This window comes from Brachypodium distachyon, chromosome 2 (genome assembly GCF_000005505.3).
Source record: "Brachypodium distachyon strain Bd21 chromosome 2, Brachypodium_distachyon_v3.0, whole genome shotgun sequence".
NCBI classification, from domain to species: domain Eukaryota; kingdom Viridiplantae; phylum Streptophyta; class Magnoliopsida; order Poales; family Poaceae; genus Brachypodium; species Brachypodium distachyon.
In genome coordinates, this window is record NC_016132.3 from 5,840,740 (window position 1) to 5,860,753 (window position 20,014).

At 47.7% G+C, this 20,014-nt stretch overlaps 3 protein-coding genes across 3 annotated transcripts; 1 reads left to right on the forward strand and 2 right to left on the reverse strand.

The window, feature by feature from the left end:
• Positions 1–2,707: 2,707 nt before the first annotated feature.
• Positions 2,708–4,721, reverse strand: LOC100832942 (probable membrane-associated kinase regulator 2). Its single transcript, XM_003565466.4, has 2 exons — positions 3,276–4,721; positions 2,708–3,160 (listed from the first exon to the last, which is right to left on the reverse strand). The coding sequence occupies exons 1-2, from the start codon at positions 4,378–4,380 to the stop codon at positions 3,006–3,008; spliced, it is 1,260 nt and encodes a 419-aa protein (XP_003565514.1). The 5' UTR covers positions 4,381–4,721; the 3' UTR covers positions 2,708–3,005.
• A 5,173-nt stretch (positions 4,722–9,894) lies between these two features.
• On the forward strand, positions 9,895–12,630 carry LOC100829280 (reticulon-like protein B1). Its single transcript, XM_003565788.4, has 5 exons — positions 9,895–10,260; positions 11,453–11,633; positions 11,704–11,845; positions 11,928–11,997; positions 12,102–12,630. Exons 1-5 carry the CDS (start codon positions 9,960–9,962, stop codon positions 12,266–12,268), a joined length of 861 nt encoding a protein of 286 aa, XP_003565836.1. The 5' UTR covers positions 9,895–9,959; the 3' UTR covers positions 12,269–12,630.
• Positions 12,631–12,898: 268 nt separating this feature from the next.
• On the reverse strand, positions 12,899–19,093 carry LOC100831422. The gene is made up of 16 exons (XM_024459679.1): positions 18,926–19,093; positions 18,562–18,862; positions 17,864–17,985; positions 17,682–17,770; positions 17,569–17,604; positions 17,294–17,387; positions 16,544–16,586; positions 16,366–16,466; positions 15,279–15,840; positions 15,117–15,204; positions 14,652–14,807; positions 13,987–14,555; positions 13,754–13,892; positions 13,617–13,685; positions 13,415–13,534; positions 12,899–13,292 (listed from the first exon to the last, which is right to left on the reverse strand). The coding sequence occupies exons 2-16, from the start codon at positions 18,777–18,779 to the stop codon at positions 13,179–13,181; spliced, it is 2,520 nt and encodes an 839-aa protein (XP_024315447.1). The 5' UTR covers positions 18,780–18,862; positions 18,926–19,093; the 3' UTR covers positions 12,899–13,178.
• Between the last annotated feature and the right edge of the window lie 921 nt (positions 19,094–20,014).

A 20,014-nucleotide genomic window follows, 5' to 3' on the forward strand; every position in this document is an offset into this window, starting at 1 on the left:
AAAATTGGCACCAGTGACGCGGCGCAGTGCTCGTCAACGACGTCAAGTCGCTACTCTCTAGGTTATAACCCATCATCCGTACAACTCGTCTGTGTGGTCGATAACTCGATGGATACTACCACGTCAATCCCCAGTTCCCCAACCCATAGTTATTAGATAGCGCGAGTCCCCAGTCCCTACACGTCAATTGGTTGAATCACTATTTCGTCATTTTCCTACTGTGGTGCAAAGCTCGGAACAGATCATCAATACTTCGGCAATGCTGTTTTCCTGTGAGATGGCACCCTCTGAAGAAGAAAGAAACGGAAAACTGCATGGTGAGTGAAAGAGGAAAGACCGAAAGAGCTAAACATTTTTCAGGTAGGGTGCACTAAAGGCAGGCTGGGCCCGTCTAAAGCTCCAGAAGACAAAATCCAGTATCCCGGGTCCTACTCCATTCTCCGGAATCATTAGGCATTTGGAGCGACTCGATCGACAGGGTCACGGTCAGATTATCAATCAGAGGACCCAAGTTATTGAGTACTCAGCCAGCCAAGAGTGCTGCAATTAATCCATCATTATGCTAAACTGATCATAGCCCGGCTTTGTTTGCGAGCGCACGCAGCTGCATCACGAACACTGTAGCAAACCCGTTGTGCTATTCAGTGCAAACAAACATGCTCTATCTCACTGCCACAGCACAGTACTGCTGCCAAGATATGGCTATCAGACGTGTCAACACGTCCGTGTACGCACGCTGCTCTGCTACACATTCCTGCGATGCATCACATGGAAACGTCCAAAAAAGATCTCTAAGGCAAATTAAACCCGATCTTGTTTCGTTCAACTCTATAGCAGCCACTGGCCCACACTGCTGAATCGGCAATCAGCGTGCGCGACGCGAGCCATTCAACCGGGACGTGACACTTCCATCACCTCTGCTTTTCCTCGATGCGCGCGCGCGGCGGCGTTGCCACGCACAGGCGCACTGCCTCGATCTGCCCCGCCGCTGAAGGCCGCCGTGCCGTAACCAGGACGGCCAACACACGTCCATCACAAAACTAATATAAGCAATGATAGATGCTGGTGTACACACTACGGACTACCGGCCATTTTAAGCGTACGCCGGCACGCCGCCATCTCTGTCTGGTCCAGAGTGCCGTCCAACACCTGCGACGTGACGTCCAAATTGTTAATTAGCGCAGATAGCTGGCTGTACTGCCGCGGCACAGCCGATGATACCTCTGTCCGTATGTTGCTAATCCAACGCCGGGACCACCGCCTTGTCCATTTGGGTCGGACGCACGGGTACAACAAGACAGCAGAGAACAAATATCTGAGTAATCTCTCAGGTTTTACAGTGGCTCCTAGTCCTAGCTAGCTGAGCAGTAACGGAACGACGGCGAGGTTGAACGGGGGAGCGGATGAGGTGCTCGCCCACAAAGCCGTACGTGGAGGCGTGGGCATCGAAGCACGGCGTTGTCGACGTAAATGCCAAACAGACCGAGCGCGCGGTGGCTGCTGCGGCATTAACTTTCTTTTTGTTTGTCACGAGCGTGGAGGGAGAGAAGAAGAGAAGTGCTGCGTGGCGTCGCATCGCATCATCGGTGGACACGGAGGAGTAGCGCTAGCAGGCTTGCGAGGGCGCAGGACATCATTGGATTCCTTTTCCAGCAACAGCGCCCACGGACGTGGATATGGTTCGTGCTAATCCCCTGCCTCTGACACTATCTAGATCTTAAAGAAGTCAATGATTCTGCAATCCGGCCGAAATTAATGAGCCTGATGCGCGCGTACGAGCTCGGAGCTCTGCGCGTGATCACTAAGGCTGACACTCATGGCCCACGTACACACACGGCTAGTATACGCGATCGAGGAAATAATAACTCGGGCGATTGTATGTATTTACACGCACGCGTACGTAGCGGTCCGCTAGCAGTACCTACTGCTGTCACGTACCCTCCGTGTAAGCATGTGCGTACCTGTATACACTGCACGCAGCAGGGAGTAGGCTATCTAGGATTCTAGGGAGTACTCGGCCCCTATGCAAAGCTGCGGTACGCGTTCCGTTCCGCCAAACCGCGCCCACCGCCCAGGATCCGGTACGCCGAAGCGGGCCGCCATCCGCGTGAACGAACAAACTGACGACACGAGACGACGAGGCGGAAGAAAACTCGCCCTGCGCTGCGTGCCTGCGTCCATCCACGGGCGTTCGGGCCACGACGCCTTTCGCGGCAACCGAGGACGCGACGCCCATGCCGCCGATGCGACGGGACGGCACGGAGACCGCGGGGGATAAAAAGGCAGGAGGATTTCGGTCGACCTCGACCGGCCGACTGCGACTTGCGCGAGTTCCCCTCGAACCGAAACAAAACGCAGGCGTGCGTGCAAATCAAATCAGCCGGGAAAGAAAGATGGCAGCGCGGCCGAATGCGCAGAGCAGACCAGCCCGGCAGCCTTTCTTTCTCTCCTTTCCTGGAGCGGCTCGATTTATCCCCCGAATTCCACGAGACTGGAACCACCAGCGGAGCGCTAAAGCTGCCGTCCCGACACAGCCGTCTTTTCTCCGCAACATCACCCGGTGTTCTTCTTTACCACAAGTCACACCACCGGGACTATCGCTGTTCCATTCCATTCCATCTGAAATGCTACCACCCCAACTAGAGTTCCATGTCCTAAATAAACAAGCGGGACACGCAGGCTGTCAAAAAATAAAACAAGGGGGACACACAGGGTAATAAGCAGGTTACCGAAGTCCGAAAGCGACTTTGACATGGGGAGATGGGGAAAATATTTTACAAGCGTGCTAGCAGCACCAGATTATTGAACTAGCCGGCGCTGCCGGGGGGCTAGGAGTTGGTCGCGGCCGAAAAGACAAGCTTTTGCCACGTTAAGACAAGAGCGCGCACACACGCACGTTTTCTTAATCCCGGCACCATGATAGGATCGACTGGTGTTAAAAATGCTACTTACTACCGCTGCTTAGCAGGATCTAGGCTACGACTAAGATTTGCTGAGTACGGGGATCACCGTTCGGCCTGCTCCTCTTGCATCAGCTTTTCGGCCGGGCGGACGGCCCGCTTAATTGACGCGCCGTCGCTGCCGTCCTTGTTGTCGGCCGCCGTCAGGTCGACCTTCGGGCTCGGGTCAGTCATGGACCGCAGCAGCGGCGACTCAGACCCTGCGGTTTGCAAGAAAGCAGCGAAAGATGTTAATTATCTCGTTGATTGACAGTGCCACGGCCGGGAGCGGGAGGAGAGGACGTGCGGCATGGTGATCTGCTTGTGTTTGTTTACCTTTGGAGGCGTTGAAGGAGCGCTTGCAGTGGGCAATGGCGCTCTGGATGCCGTCCTGGAGCTGCAGCAGCGAGTCGTCGCGCCGCTGCGGCTGCTGCGAGGGGGTCGTTGTCGGCGACGGTGACGGCGCGGCCGCCACGGCGGAGGAAGCCGACCGACTCTTGCCGAGCCGCTTGCACGCCTGCTTCAGCCCGGCCGGCACGCTGGCGCGGGGCGCGCGCACGCCGCAGGCGACGACGACGACGGGCTGCTGCGCTTGTTGCGGCTCCGCGGCACGGGGCGCGGCGGCGGGCGACGGGGACGGCGACGGGGAAGGCGATGGCGAAGGCTCGGGCTCGGCGTCCGTCTCCTCGCCCTCGCCCGCGAACCGGAGGCGCTCGCCGTAGCGGCGGGAGACCTTGTCGTAGAGCGGCCTGATCTTGTTGAGGTACTTGAGCATCACCTCCTTGGCGAACCGCCGCTCCTCGGCGGTAATCGCCGCCGCCGCTGACGCATCGGAGGTGGCCATAGTCGGCGCTTGTGAAGCCGGCCTGGCCGAGCCGGCGTCGGAGGTGCGGGAGCTGTTGTCGCGCGTGAAGAGCGACACGAAGGGCGCGTCGTCCACCGGCCGGAACTTGATCAGGAAACGGTTAGCCGCCGTCTTGGGCGCCGGGCAGCCGTTGCCGTCCGCCGAAGGAGCGGGAGGGGCCTTGGGCTTCCGCAGCTTGAGCAGCAGCACGCGGAACTTGGTCGTCGCGGGCCGGAGGAACGACGCCGCCGGGGGCTGCTGCTGCTGCGCAGTCTCGGCGGCCGCCTCCGCTTCTTCTTCCTCCTTCGCATCGTCGCCCGGGGCGACGACCGGGTCAACGGCCACCACCTCGCCGCCGGACGCGGCGTCGCCGGCGACGGAGAAGTTGAACTCGACCCGCTCCTCCTCCGCGTCCGACGCCGCGCTCTCGTCGCCGGGCACCGCGAACTCCAGGTCGAAGAAGGCCGCGTCGTCGTCCACGCCGCCGTCTTCGCACGCGGCGGCGGACGCGGCTATGGTCGTGGCCGCCACTGCGGTGCGCTCGGTGCCGGCGACCCCGGCGCCGCGCAGGAACTTCAGGAAGCTGAACGATTCCATCACGCACGCTAACGCAGAGCGCGGAGCTCACTCGCTCCCTCGCTCACTCCCCCACTCCTCTCGCTTGCTTGTCTCACTCTGAACGCTAAAGAAATACTGACTCTTTCTGGGATTCTTTTGCGGCCTTTTGAGGACGCGGTGGAGGGGGGGAGCTGGAGGCTTGGTGGTGTACTGGATTACTGGTATTTGCATCAATGGTTAATAGATGAGCTCATGAGCAGCAGGCGGTCAGAAGCGAGGCCGCGCGGTGGGGGCAGCAGGACGGAGAGGACGGTTTCGGCAGGGCCCCGTACGTTGTGCACTTGTGCCACGCCATGTGGGGTTCACGGCTTCACGAACTTCTCCGGTTCTCATGCCGTGGGGAAATGCTGTAAGTAGAACGGTGATCTCCTCCGTTCGTCCCGGAATCAACTCTCAGGATCGAACTGGAATAGGGGAAGCAGACTTTTCACTGTGGGGTTTTCCTGACTCTGGACACTGCTAAATCCCATGGCGTACTGACGTGGACCTTACACATGGTAGGTACGAAACGTCGTGCGCGTGTTCTTGCTGTGGAACGGGACTCTGCTGCATGCAAATGGTAACCGTAGCTTTAAATATCTCTAAAATTAAAAATAAAACTCAGCAGCCATCCAGAAACAGACACAACGTACTCTCTCTACCCAAAAAAAAAACGTACGCTCATCCGTTTCTTCGTTATTTTTTGCATCGAGCGTCTGATGATACTGGACAAGAGAATGAAATTGTAGTCTAAAAAAAAGATTGAAATTGTAACGAGCACCAAGCTTCCGCCTTCCAGTCCCGGACCATCATGCCATCATGAAGTCCAACCAGGTTGCGGTGATTGGCAAGCAATGACCGAGGTCCAAAACCCGTGCGTGCTCAAGGATCGCAATGATATATCTCTAGCTGTTTGATCACTTGACATGCACGTAGTGCTACGGTGAAGCTCGTGGATGAGCGCCGTGGGATTCTGCCATACGGGCGCGATCTCTGACGCCGAGGCCTGGACCGGAGATTCGACCAGCCAATCATTTCATATGACCGAGGAGTGCAGTTTTCTGTAGAATCATGGCAATCATGACGTTCCTTCATCAGACTCACGGTTTCTCCTTCTTCTTGCTTCAAGGAACCCGCGGCGCATGCAGTGTCGCAGCTGCTCAGTTTGACATGGAGGAACCCCGGACGGAACCGAGGAATACGTAGTTCAAAGTTCAAGCGGCTACAGTAGTCTCCTGTGACTCGGTGTTGGTGGCCTCCAGAGCCAGCTCACCGTGCAGTCTCCTGTTCCCGACCAGAAACAGTGAGACAAAGTCTGTGCGATCATAAACACACCAACCGTCGTTCTGACGACTTCTTAAAATAAAAACCCAATGAAGTCTTACCACTTCGGCCTGTACTAATTTTGACGTGGAAAACTGAACTGCTGACGTTGAGTACGTGCGGTCCACTTCACTGTAGGAGTGGAGCTGTGGAGGATATAATATCCGATTCACACCCGCTGAGTTCAGTTCACTTGAACCTTGCAAGGATTCCACACACGCGAAGTAGTCCGGCTGCAAACGGTAAATTTCCTTCAAATTGTTTGCTGAAGGTGAGACCTGTATGTCTGAATACCTCTCTCTTCTTTTTTTGCGATGAATATCTGAATATCTCTCGTCCGGTGACTTGTGCCGCAGCTGAAAACTTGGTATGCATGCTAACGAGGGGAAGCCACGAACGTGAAACGCTAAACTGTTCTGTCTATTGTCCAGCGAGGGCTCGGCATATCTCCCCCCCCCCCCCCCACCCCCCCAAACCGACTTGCAGTTGATAGAACTAGTTGTTGTCCCGCGCAATTGCGTGGGAAACATTTTCAATTTTTTTTAAATCTTAATTCATAGGGATATGTATTTGTAGTGCTTCTTTTGATTATTTGGTTCTTTTTCAAAATGATTGAACCTACACACTTCAACGCTTTTAGATACATACGTATCTAGACCAAATCTTACGAAAGCTGCAACAATTAATTTGGACCAGGGGAAGTGTTATTTTAAAGACGACGTATCTAGTGCAAACCCCTCTTTGCTGCAAACTATATGTAAACTCCATAAAAATCATATATAAAAGTTTTTAAAAAATTCTCAAATTTTAAAAATAATAAAGTTTTAAAAATACCATATGTTGGACTTGTGATGCTTTATAAACATGCAAAATTTGAAGTTGAAAATCAAATGCACTTGAAAGGAATTAAAAAGAGAAATATATACATGAATAGTGTTAAACAATGAAGAACCGCTATTCATGTCTGTTTTTTTTTTGCTGCTAGCAAACGCAATTGAATTTGGACTTGAAATTTTACACATGTGTAAAACATCGCTCTCTACATATATAGTGGAGTTTGCACCGTAGAAGTGGTTTTCACTGGATACACCGCCTATTTTAAAAGCTTCAAATAAATGATAGGTGTGTTTCATTTATATGTGTTATTGGACCAGTATAACAATAAGGAATCAAAGCTTACATCATGGATCATGAGCCTGATTGGTTCTTAGAAGCGTAGGATTAATAAACCTCACCACACATACTATGTATGCACTCAAGAAAAGTTCGAAGGTTTGTCACTATAAATGCACGCCAGCGGAAAAAAAATACCATCTAGCAAAGTAGATTTAACTAATCACACTACACTTAGAAATGCAATATTATATCATGTTTTGAATACATGTGGTCTTAGATAGTACTCAATTTTAAGTTTACAATGCGAGCCCAGTTGGATCATTAAATTTTAGGATGTGAATCAGTGTGATGCCTCTCACCGATACCCGTCATATTTGCTTTTATAATATAATAAATAGATAAATTGTTTTCTTCAAGTGACGGGGAACGCGTAAGGAAAAAACGTACCAGTCGTAACGACATCGTACGATGTTAGCTAGAACTACGCCGGCAGGCGCAACACCTTTATTTATTCCAGTTTCTTTTAAATATTAAATCTCCTGTATATAATTGCAGTATACACTATTTAAAATAGTAAACTTGAACCAATTCTCATTTTATATATACGTCTATACCATAACAATGTTCGATTTTCCTTTCTTTATGATTAATTTGCCCACTTAATTTTATTGCTATGGAGTATGAATAGTTAGTAAGCATACAACAAAGAAATTGATCAGGATATACAGAATGATGGATCTGTTCAAACATTTTTTTTCCGGACAATTTCTTGTTTATTAAATTGATCATTGCAACTGAATTATAGATCAAAATGAAGGATTTTTTTTTATTGTTATCTATCTTTCTTCCAATTAATCTATTGCTATTTGGCTGATGCCAAAGCTAACGACTGTGTTATAGTGCTGATGTCTTACCGTGCAGCAGAGGCATGCATTGATACATGCGGTAGAATTTAGTTAATCTCTATTATATGCGGTAGTGTTTGTTTTGCTAATGTGGTTCCAAGTCAGGATGAATAAATCTGACTTCAATTTTAATCCCGAGAGACGATGGCACGCCTTCAGCGTTTTCAGCGTTGCTGCAAGGACCAATCAGTTTTCCCAGATCAAGTCCTTGTGGAGGCTTGAAGCTACATATGCATGCATGCAAGATAGATTCATCACGATTCCACGGGCGAGCAATTAGAGATCACGGGGAAAACGGAAATCGGTAGTACCTGCAGGCGCGGATGCTGCAATTCGTCGTATGATAGGAGGCCCAATAATATGTTGGCGATGCGGATATAGCAAGAATCTCTACCGTTTCCTAGGATGGGACAGGAGAAGAGGAGAGGTGGCCGGCCGGAGACAGGAGCGCGACAGAGCTAGGCGGCGGCGTACGTGGTCTGCCTGCAGCGATACTTTTTTTTAAGCATACCGAGTTGTATCAGGTACGTGCTTTCCAGATCTAACGGGTGTCCTCTTGGAACTTTTAGATCGGACGGCTAAGATAATTGGGATGACGTGGATCAACGTGGAGTTTTCCTTCGGTACCACTCATATTGTTTTTAGTATATAATAGATAGATTTGCATCTAAGCGGCAAGGCGATTTGATTTTCAGTACGACAGTGAAGCATCAGAGCCAAGAAGGAATTGCTGAAATTGTATCCGTTTCTCCTGCACCGTGGGTGGGCTGAATTCAGCAGCCTCTCTTTAGGCCCGTAGTAGGACTCCTGACCTTTTTGTGGGTATACTCAATGGGCCGGAGGTGTAGCAAAAGTAATATGGGCCTTAAGGATTGGCGCTGTGGGCCAACAATGTCCCGGATGAAACCGGAGCATCGGACGAAGGGGAGCTCGCGGCCACGCAAAGTGCCTGGATTAGATTCCGCGGGCGCATCCGGACGCAAGGGTGCAGAAATTTCTGATACTGCACGGGACCCGCGCGACTACAGAATTAAAAAGGTGCCGAGATTCCGAATGCAAGCAAGTCGCGGGGTCCCCGGTCCAGCAGAAAAGCAGACGAGGTGGTGCCCTCCACGTTGATTCCACGCCGCTTTTGCGCCGTTAATGGCTGCTCATCATCTCTACTCTCACGCTAGGCGCACACGGGGCATGCCTCGCCCAGAGAAACTCTCTTCTCACTCTTCCGTGGGTTTTAATGTTCTAGGCTGTGTTCTGAACTAGCAAAGACATTTTGTAGTATGTTATAAGATCAACTAGAATGCATCCGCTGATGTTGCGGTCAAGTCCGGGACGGTCCTGATGTTGCGGTCATTCTTCGGGAGGCTTGGCGGTGGGCGTGAAACGGTTGTTGAGGTTCAATGTTCGGCATCTTGTCTTTTTGGTTTGATGTTGTGCAGGGTTTCTACGGTGGCTGCTGCTGAGTTCTAGTCCAAACTAGTTAGGGTCGGTGGTATAGTTTTTTTGTTGTCACTCGTTGGCGTTGTTCTTGCCGTCTCGGCGTTGTACTAGCGTTCTGGCTCTTTTTTTTAATCGATGATGCACCCGCTGGGTTGCATTTTAGGGAAAAAAAGATCAAATAGAATGCATCTTCTAGCTTTTTTTTAAGAGAAGTTAAACATGTTGAATGCGCCAACAATGACGATATTTGCTCAAATGATATGTTTTCACTTCCTTTGAAAAAGGCTAATGCAACAAATGGTTTTATCACTCCTCTTCTCTCTCTTGAAGAAAATGCTTCTTGTCAAATTTCTATAAGCACCCAAACAGCTGGCCTGTGTTTTAAATTTCTGTAGGAATTCGCAAAACATGCTAACATCTAATTTACTTGTTTTTATAATCCTCGGTTCCAAACAGGTCCGGAGTTTATGAACCTGTTGTGCATTTCCTTCTATAACTCTAACCGTCGGGGGAGCGTTTTTCTTTGTACGCGAAGCATTTCCTTCTAACTCTAACCATAGGGGACATCTTGGTCCGTAGCAACAGCGCTGCGCCGTCCACCCTGAACCCCTCTCTGCCCGCCGTCGCCCGTCCATTCAAAATCCGACGCCTGCGATCCCCCGATCAGACCTAAACCCCCGCCGCATCTATAAAACCCCACCACGCCAGGTCTCCGCCCATTCCTCCCCCACCTTCCCCACGCGCCACCCCTTTTCTTCGGACCATCGCGAGGGTTTCGGGCAAGAGGGACACAGAGCAATGGCGGAGCAGGCGCACGCTGAGGAAGCGAGCCACAAGTCCGAGACCCTGATGGAGAAGATCGCCGACAAGCTCCACGTCGGCGGCGGCGACGGCTCCTCCTCGTCGTCCGACTCCGAAGCCGACGAGCGCCCCCGCCCCTCTGCGCCGCCCGCCCCCGCCCCCACCCCCGCCGTCTCCGAGGTCACCACCGCCTCCTTCGCCGACTCCGCCTCCGCGGCGGCGGCCGACGCCAAGGCCAAGATGTTCCGCCTCTTCGGCCGCGAGCAGCCCATCCACAAGGTCCTCGGCGGAGGCAAACGTATGGCTCTGTTACTGATCTAACTGATGCTTTTTCTCCTAGTACTTGTTTTACTTTGTAATGCGTAGATCGGATCAGATTATGTGGATCTGGGTGGGTTTGGGGTCTTGGTTTCGAACTAGATCTGATAGGTTACTGGAGTGGGGTCTTCAGCGTCGTAGGAGTGTTGGATTTGTTTAGATCCGCGGGGACGGTGCATAACCCAAATCGACGCAACTAGTGCGTCCCGATTCGTGCTGGCGGTTCCAAATTTGGTCAATGCAGATTATCTTTGTACGACATATTTGCTATGCGATCTGATCTTTAAGCTTCCCCCTTTACAAGTATTTATCGTGTTGAAATGGATGCGACCGGTTTTGACGAAGGGGCTCTTAAACTTATACTGAATTTCTATCCTGATTGGATTATACTGCAGTGTGCCAGTAAAACCTCTTCATGGTTCTATAGCATCTCCACGTTCTATAATAATCGTCAAGTGCTCAGTGTTTCAACCGCTGGTTTGGAGTTTCCCCCCTGTGATGACATGCTTAGTGTATTCTAGAAGCGCTGTATGTTTTTGCATGAGTTTATACTAACAGTCAAAGAACAATCAACCTGGTGCCGTTTACTACAATTTACTCTATTTTCAAATTCAGATAAAATTACATAGCCATATTAAGTAGTACTCCCTCCGCCCCATATTAAGTGACTTTATATTACATGTATCTATACATATTTTAGTATATAGATGCGTCCATATTTAGACAAATTTGAGTCACTTAATATGGGACGGAGGGAGTACAACTTGAGAATATCTTTGTATCATGGCATTGTTTGGAGGGGTTGTAAGCTGCAACTCCCTCTTACCTTATTGGACTGCACTAATACCTTACTAGTCTGTAAAGATGTGCTTTGTTTGCTCAAGACATCTCTTTCCAACATCTTATGCACCAATGTATGTAATAGTTTTTTCAAAAAACCAGCATTGGCATAAATTTTTGTTTTGAATTTGAGTCCTTAACATCAGGCTGAAAGCACGTAAATTCCTAAATTCAAAGGTGTAGTACTTATGCTGTGACAAATCATTATCTGGTAGCAGGGCTCTAACAACTTGCAATATTTTCTGGAGCTTCTTCTCTTTGTGATCAGGGTGTAATTTGTGAGTGCAACTTGACACGTCCTACTGTATTCACTTCATTCCTCTATTTTGCAGCTGCTGATGTGTTCATGTGGAGAAACAAGAACATTTCTGCTGGAGTACTAGGCGGTGCGACTGCTATTTGGATCCTTTTTGAATTGCTTGGCTACCATCTTTTGGCTTTCCTTTGCCATGGTCTCATATTCTCTCTGGGTGTTCTCTTTCTCTGGTCTAACGCCTCGTCATTCATTAACAAGTAAGTTTGACCCTTGCAAGTTTTTTGGTGGCACTTAAAATTGAGATCTAAAGTCTACATGTTACTTTAGGTCCCCCCCACGGATCCCTGAGGTGATCATTCCCGAAGATCTGGTTGTCAACGTTGCATTATCTACACGCCATGAGATCAACAGAGCCTTTGCAAATCTTCGTGAGATTGCTCTTGGCCGTGACATCAAGAAGTTCCTTATTGTATGGTTTCTGTGCCATATTTTACACATTGTTCCTGCAGTAAACTGGTTTTGTCTTATTTAACTTTGTTAAACAATGTTAGGTGATTGCTGGGCTATGGCTGCTTTCTATTCTTGGGAGTTGCTGCAACTTCTTGACCCTGGTTTACATTGGTAAGGGATTCGAGCAACTTGGAAGTGAACTACGGAGTACTATTTAGCATGTCTTCCAAATATGTATTTGGCTAACACTAGATCCTTTTCTTTTACTCGAACAGTTTTTGTGGTTCTGCACACAGTACCAGTTCTCTACGAGAAGTATGAAGATCAGATTGACTCCTACGGAGAGAAAGGGTGGGTTGAGGTTAAGAAGCAGTACTCTGTGTTTGATGCCAAGGTTCTGAGCAAAGTACCCAGGGGGCCCTTGAAAGACAAGAAGAACTAGAAACGAGTGAGAAGGTGTTACTACCGGTACGAAATGATAGCAACTGGTTTGTGGTTCTCAGGACACTTTGTGGCTGCCGTTATGGTATGAGCACCAATATGCCACCTGTTCCCTTGTGTTATGTATGGCTGTTTTGTTGTTTGCGACTTCGATGAAAGTAGCCTCAGTAGCTTCCCCGTGAACAGTAATGCAGATGCAGCACATGTTTTGCTGTGCTCCTTGTTTTTTGATCTGTTAAGCTGTCGCATGTCAGAACCTGCTTGTGGTTTGTGACACTGATTTTGCTACTTGCATTGCTGCAGTTTTAAGATGTTGATGAGCTGGTTGAGATTAGATGTCATCTGCTCGTTTCTGTTGTATCAGCGTTGAAGGTCTACTTAATTGTGCAATGGTGCTACCTTGTGGTGGTGAACGCTATCTGGCGTGATGTTAAATTTTCTGTGCTTAAACTATTCGCTTGGTCCGTACAGGGTGAAGTAAGCAATATTCGCTGGATCTGTACAGGTTAGAAGTAAGCAATACTACTTTCTATTTCATCACACTCAAAGAAAAGCCTACAGTTGTCTACAGTAAAAAAGACTCCCAACTAACCAAGTAGTATGAACTAACTATACAAAAGAAGAAGTGAGATTAGCAGTGACGATGTGCAAAAAACAGAACAAAAGAAATCTGCTCCGCAGATTCATTATTTGTGTAATACAACATCCGAACGCTGGCAAACTATAGTTTAGGTGGAGAAACTGTTTCTTCCATAGCTTGAGAAAGAAAACCGGCTTTTATAGCCTGACATTCCTTTACTCCCTAATATTTTCCGTTTCAACTCATGAACTTACAGATCAGGCTCCAGGCCTATTTTCTCGTGGCAAACCCTTTCTATTCTAGTTTCTGAATTATGTCCATACACTTGTGTTCAGAGGAAGTATGTCAACTGCTCCTTCTTCCTCGAGCCCCCTTCACCATACAACTCATTCCATTGCTTCAGTTCACCCATTACGGAACCTTCCGCAGCAAAACTCGCTGCCACCTGCAATTCCAAGTTTGTGAAAATATTAGTGAGTTCTGAGATGTCAAGTTATGAAGTTATCAAGTTCTACTACATGCTTGCATAGTGAATTCTGCTTGGATTGTAGAACAAAATGGGTTCACCTGGTTCTTTGCTTCTTTCAAATCCTTCATGTTTAATGGCCTTAGGATGATCCCCTTGTCCTTTTCTTTTATCTTTGAAGGATCTAATGGAGTACCTCCTTGTTCAAGTTTCTTCTTCTCCTGGAGATATTTGAGCATTAACGTCTATATTGTGAACACATCTGATGAATAAAATGCTTAAGTATGGTGGTGATTAGACTACCAATTCCTTCTTCCTTTCCTTCTGGATCAGTTCCCTCACAGGGCGATATGCGGCCGTTGTGCAGAGGTTCTGTACAGATCAAACTGAGTCAACCGATAAGTTTGTTTTAAGATGAGAGGGATTCTCATGATGCTGACCTTGAGATCGCTGCCACTGTATCCTTCAGTCATGATTGCTAGTTCCTTATAGTCTATTCCTTCGTCAACTTTCTCCTTTGACAGAAGCCTCCTCATAATCAATTCCCGATTTTGCACCGATGGCAGGCCAACCATGATTCTATTAAATCAAAGGAGCACACACTTCAGGCATAGACTAATGGAACGGTAATAAAAAGAATTTTAGGGATGGACTTCAAGGAATGGATGCAAACCTGCGCTCGAACCTTCTAATGATAGCCTCGTCAAGATCGAAAGGACGATTGGTTGCTGCAAGAACAAGAATTTTCTGGTCTGGTCTTGACAAGAGACCATCCCAGTGTGTCATAAATTCGTTCTTAATTTTCCTCATTGCCTCATGCTCTCCAGCTCTGTTTCGTTGCCCAAGCATGCTATCAACCTCATCAACAAAAATGATAGTGGGTGACACTTTAGCAGCTAATGTGAACAATGCTCTAACATTCTTTTCATCTTCACCAAACCACTTTGACGTGATAGTCGACATCGATACATTTATGAAACTTGCTTGAGCTTCATTTGCAATAGCCTTGGCTAGCATCGTCTTGCCAGTTCCAGGAGGACCAAAGAGTAATATACCTCTGCAGGGCTTAAGAAGACCTCCTTTGAAGAGATCAGGCCGCCGGAGAGGTAGCATGACAAGCTCTTGAAGGGATTCTTTGGTATCTTCCAAGGCACCGATATCCTCAAATGAAACTCCAATTTCATTTGCAGGTATCACTTCTGGTCTGATGCGTTTTTCGAACTCATTATCTGGTGGCACTTCCTAAACGGAAGAAATAAATATACGGAAGTACGGATTGTTAAATTAGTGTCTTTAGACAAGCACAAAGTAACATAAAGTGGCCAATAATTCTCTTACTGGTGCTTTTGCTGCAGGAGGTGGATTCTCTGGTTTCTTTGGCTCTATTTTGCTCTCAGGAGCAGGAGCAGCGGCAGCAGGAGCTGCTGGTGGCAGCAAAGTTGCAGGTTTTGTTTCTGATTTTGCAGCAATCGGAACAATTCCCTTTGCAGCAATCTATGTAGTCAGGCATGATATGAGAATAATTGTTAGTGCTAAAATATTCTAAATGGTCAGGTATATCAGTTAATACACTGTCTTCCATCTTTTTTATGTAAACATAAAGCTAATTACCCGCAAAAAAAATAAAGCTAATTAAAAAACTTTGCAGTAGCAGTCAATAGCGAAGGTACAAAACTAGAAATATGCCACCTTGTTGGAAAAACATACTCCGTACTACAATTAAGTGAAAACAAACAGCATCATCTAGAATGTCTAGCAATAAGAGCAATCCTTTTCAGTCACCTAAAAGTGGAAAAAACAAACCTTTGATGCGTCAGCATGAGCTTCCAGCTTCATGGTGTCCTTATCGCACATCTTGTTCTCTTGAAAAATTTCCAATGCGTGGGACAAGCTGCGTCATGAAAGAGTCATACACCGATGAAGAGATGAAGAAACCGACATACAGCTATACAAAAATGCAACTACCTTTTTGCAGATAGAATTAATTTTCCATTTCGGTACTCAGGATCTTTGTTATTCATCAGGTGGTAAGAAACTGCAGATACCACAATCTCCTCAATGTACTTGCTAAGGCCCATTGTATCAGATAGGCATATTGAGCCTAAATCAAGACATTCGAGGTCATTTTCCGCAAGGACTTCCGTGATATGATTCCGATTATCTTGAAACTGAATAATCTTCATATCTTCTTCTAACTGGGAGTTCCAGCTTACAAGATGATTCTCATTTTCGGGTGGTTTGATTTCTATATTATATGGAAATAAAGCAGTTAGCCTGTCATCCAACTCTTCATCATCAAAATCGATATCGAAGATTCTTGAACCGAGGAGTAGCACTGGCCCTTCAAGCTTGCTCAGTAGTTTTTCAAACAAGAGATACATTTTCGGGGACTTGTGAAAGAACTTCTCAACATCTCTTATGTAGAGGACAATTGGGCTCTTCTTAGATACTGAGACCAGAACCTTGTACAGCGCTTGTACCAGAATTTTCTCATCAAAATTCCAGCTGCTAGCACGTCTGAGAGGAGCTGCAGTGTTTATCCAGCATGACCATAAGAACAGAACATATGAGCGATGGCGCAGCAAGAAATAATGACGGCCATATCTGCAGGCAGTGGGACAAACTTGGCTACAAAATGATGCAGCTCACAGAATGTTTTTTTGTTCATTTCAAGTATGCGTATAAGATAGTGTTATCTGAAGGAAACTTATTATGCAAGCATATATGTTTATTTCTTCTAAGTAAAAATACTGCAGTGCGTAGGATAATTTGAACACAGAGGTGCACCAATAAAAAGAACAGAAATGAACTACTGGAGTACTTGATTTGTGCGGTGCCTTACTTCCATACTGATAACAGAGAATTTAAGTCTATTTCACTATCTTGCAAGTCGCAGTTATATCACCATTTGACATGCTAAGCAAGTAAGCAGCATAATGAGAAAACACCCGAGTATTTACGAGGTATACATACATGAAAACTAATAATTTCCTCAGCGACACTGAAATTTATTTTGTGCCATTGCAAGTCTTTCAAAAGGACATGCTATGACCTGAATTAGTTGGAGGGCCTTGTGATGCCAGGCTACTCATATCGGACGAAGTAGATGCATTTCTTCTGAGCTTGGGTAAGCTGTTTGTACTTTCAGAGCTCCTGAAAGTTGTATAAAGAAATGAGTAAAATTTTTCTTGTTTGTGTAATGGGTCCACTATAGTCTAATTTTCTCACACCTTAATTTCATGTCTGTCATGCTGTTCTGTCGACGCATGGATCCTGCAATAAAAAAACAGAAGTTAATAAAGTATAAAGATACCACATTCTGAAAGCAGAATGCACACAATCCAATCATGTTCAGTATATGAACCATTTAGTTTTGCACCCAAAGAAATAATTATCTTTCTTTAGAGCATTCAGTCTAAGTGGAGGTTAATTATGTAAAGTCAACTACACCAGTTCAGTGCTTTGTTGGCAGTAACTGAACTCCATCAGAAACTTTGAAAAATAAATCAGAAACCTATTTTAGTACATCAGTTCCCTAGATCCTGTAGTCCTGTAGAAGTCCATTGCCCGAATACTTCTTTCATCCATCCATGAATTCAAATGCACATCGCAGTATCGCAGACATATTTTGTGTCAATAAATGAAAAGGGAGGCATGCATCTTCCGCATAATCAGGTTGTCAGATAATTGAGAATAGTAACATGCCTCTCAAAAAGAAGAGTATAGTAATATGGATAAGAATGAACTCATGATGTGAGGCTTCTCTTCTAGTGTGTGAAGTCACTTAATCAGTGTGATTCCATCCAGTTTTCACAAAGACAAATGGGGATGTTCAAATGAACTGCTAATCACTGATGTCAGTTCCACAGATTTAGATAAAACTGAAGTAGGCTACTACATAGGCAAAACAAAACCCTTGAGCACTACCACTGCAGAACAATGGAGAGTTAAACACTATGTACTAAATGCTCAAGCGTCACCTCTGGGTTGCTCCTTCTGTGGAACCTTTGTAAAAGACTGGAGTAATCCAGACATCTTTTCAAGAGTTGTCTCGGAGATGGATCTCTTAACAGACTGATACGAAGAAATGATCTCCAGTTAGCAGTTAGATGAGACTTGGGAAATGATGTAGAGAACAAATTTCACCACCATATTGAAAATAATCACACGGACACACTATTTACTATTCTCCAACACCCGGAAATCAGAAGACCGGTGACTATGCAAATTGCACCACCGCATGCTGAGGTCTTACCTGGTCGCTCCCACCAGTGCCATATTTGCCATGAAGCTGAAAGGAAGAACGTGGTATTACAACATAATATCTTTTTATGCATATGAGAGGAAACATTCTCCAGCGAAACTCACCTTTATCAAAAAATCTGTAGGATCCAACAGGAGCAATTTCGCTTCAAAAAAGTGTGCAAGCGCCTTGGCGAGCATCTGCTGGTAAAGCTCTTCAAGATAGGAACTTGGGTCTTAAACTTAGTCCGAAGCAGAGGAAGAATGATTAAGCAACACCTTAAACTGCTGGGATGGAGATAGCTTACCTGCAGGGCCTGACAACAGAATTGCACGGCTAGCCGGAGCAAGATTCCTGGTGTATTTCGAAATCTCTGCTTGCTTCAGGTGAACGTACGCCGCGCTCGTCAGCACAACACGCGTTTGCTCACTGCAAATTGGCGTTGGTGGAAGAAAAAGAAACAAGCGTGGGTCAGGACCGGAAGAGAAACAAAACCGAAACAGGGCTTTGTGGCTGTGTTTTCGCACCGTCTTATATTCAACCGATTCTGTCACCATCTTTCATGGACATATTGTTTTTTTTTGAGGAAAATGGCAGGAGATTTTTTCTTCGATTAAGAAGAGAAAGAGTACAAGTAGCTTTGGGAAATTCATGGACATATTCAGAAGAAGAAGAAGAAGAAGAAAAAACCATTCCGCTTCTTTCAGAAAGGCACGAAAGGCAAAATAATAATTCGAAACGAGTTATGCTAGATCATCATTTTGAGTCATTATTTCCGGTGACTGAACCAGGATCCCTATTGTTTACGCTGTGGACATCGGAAAAAATCTGACACGATGCAAGGTGACGGAACAGTTTCATGCAAAGTTACCGGACACGATGCAGTCTGCGTGTTTTTTGCTTTGCACGAATCGGGAGTCTCGCGTCATCACACGTAGCGATGGAGAGAAAGAAGGCGAGAGATGAATAAGTTTTGGCGACGGAAGGGAAACGCGGACGGCTTACCTGAGGTAGTAGGGGAACTCGTCGAAGTTGACCTTGCTGTCCTTGCCGTCGACGACGAGGCGGCGGAGCTCCTGCTCCACCCGCTCCAGCGTGACCCCGGCCCGCGCCGGGCCCGAGCCCGACCCTCCACCGGCCCACGGCGCGGACGCCAGGCCCAGCCCAACCCCGACCCCTATCCCGATCCCCACCGCCGACATCACCATGTGCTTCCCCTCCATCCTGCCCGCCCGCCGCCGGCGAACGATCAGCGTCCCGTCCACGTACGTACAGAACTTGTCCTCCGACGGTGCCTGCAGACTGCCTAAAGAGGGTGCAATCAAGAGAGATCAACGGGGAAGGAACGAGCAAACGAAGGACGACGTACGACGACAGCAGCAGCAGGCTAATAATGGGAGGTTTGGCGAAATGGATGGGGGAGGAAAGGCAGCCAAGGGGAAGGGGAGGGGGGAGGAGGCTCGCTCGTTGCGGGGCTGCCGCGCTGCAGGTTTCTCGTCGCTTCTCTGGCGCGCGGGCACGCGGGCGCGTACGTGTGCCGCTAGCTGTGCGCTCTCGTGTTATAAACGGATCAGGATGGGCATATATGAATGAGGGAGCGAGCCATTGGGGTCGCGTGCGTGTATCCAATTATCATTGCAATCGTTGTGGGGGAGGTGGCAGTAGTATTGGCAATGGCTGAATTAGGTTCAGGTTTGCAACATAATTATCTTCAGATCTTGTGGTAAAAAAAATTCAGCAGTAGCATGCATGGTTAAAACGTAACCCACTTGATTCCACCTCGATTTCCTTTCCTTCCCTTCCGTTTTCAGAAATGAGTCCGGCTGGCCTTGCGGAACAGAAAGGAACGAAGCAATTAACCGGGAAATGATTGGCTAGCTGCAGCTCGTCCGTCCTTGGACGTCGCGTCACGTGCGCCCATCATCCCATGCACCCGCCGGTGGGTTCGTTATTACGTCACCGAGTACGCAGCTCGCTCGCTAGCTCACGTCACGAGGCCACTACTCCTCTGCCTGCAACGGCCGATAAAATAGCTGCGCCGCCGGTGACGAGACGTCACCTCGTTGTACCGCTCCGGCGAACGAGCCGTACAGTAAACTTGCCGTGTCAAAGTGCGAATTGAGTAAGTTATCGGAACGATCGAACATCGAAGGCCTCAAATTTATCCCTGACCATCTGCGCTATAACCACGGCTGGAGTTCATACTGTACGATGGGACACAAGATCTTGTTTGGCTCAGCGAGGAGCGAGCTGTCTTCCTTTTTTAAAACTTGGTGTCTTGGTGAGACGTGTGCGCACGGCAGTGGCTCGTCGAGCCTACGCGGCGCGCATGCAGGGTGCCTCGGAGTCAGAGACGAATCTGCCCCGGGTGTATCGCACGTGCAGCGGGGCCAATATGCCACCTGCCGCCAGTTTTGCATAATAGTCCCTGAGACTGGAAGATATGCCACACCGAACC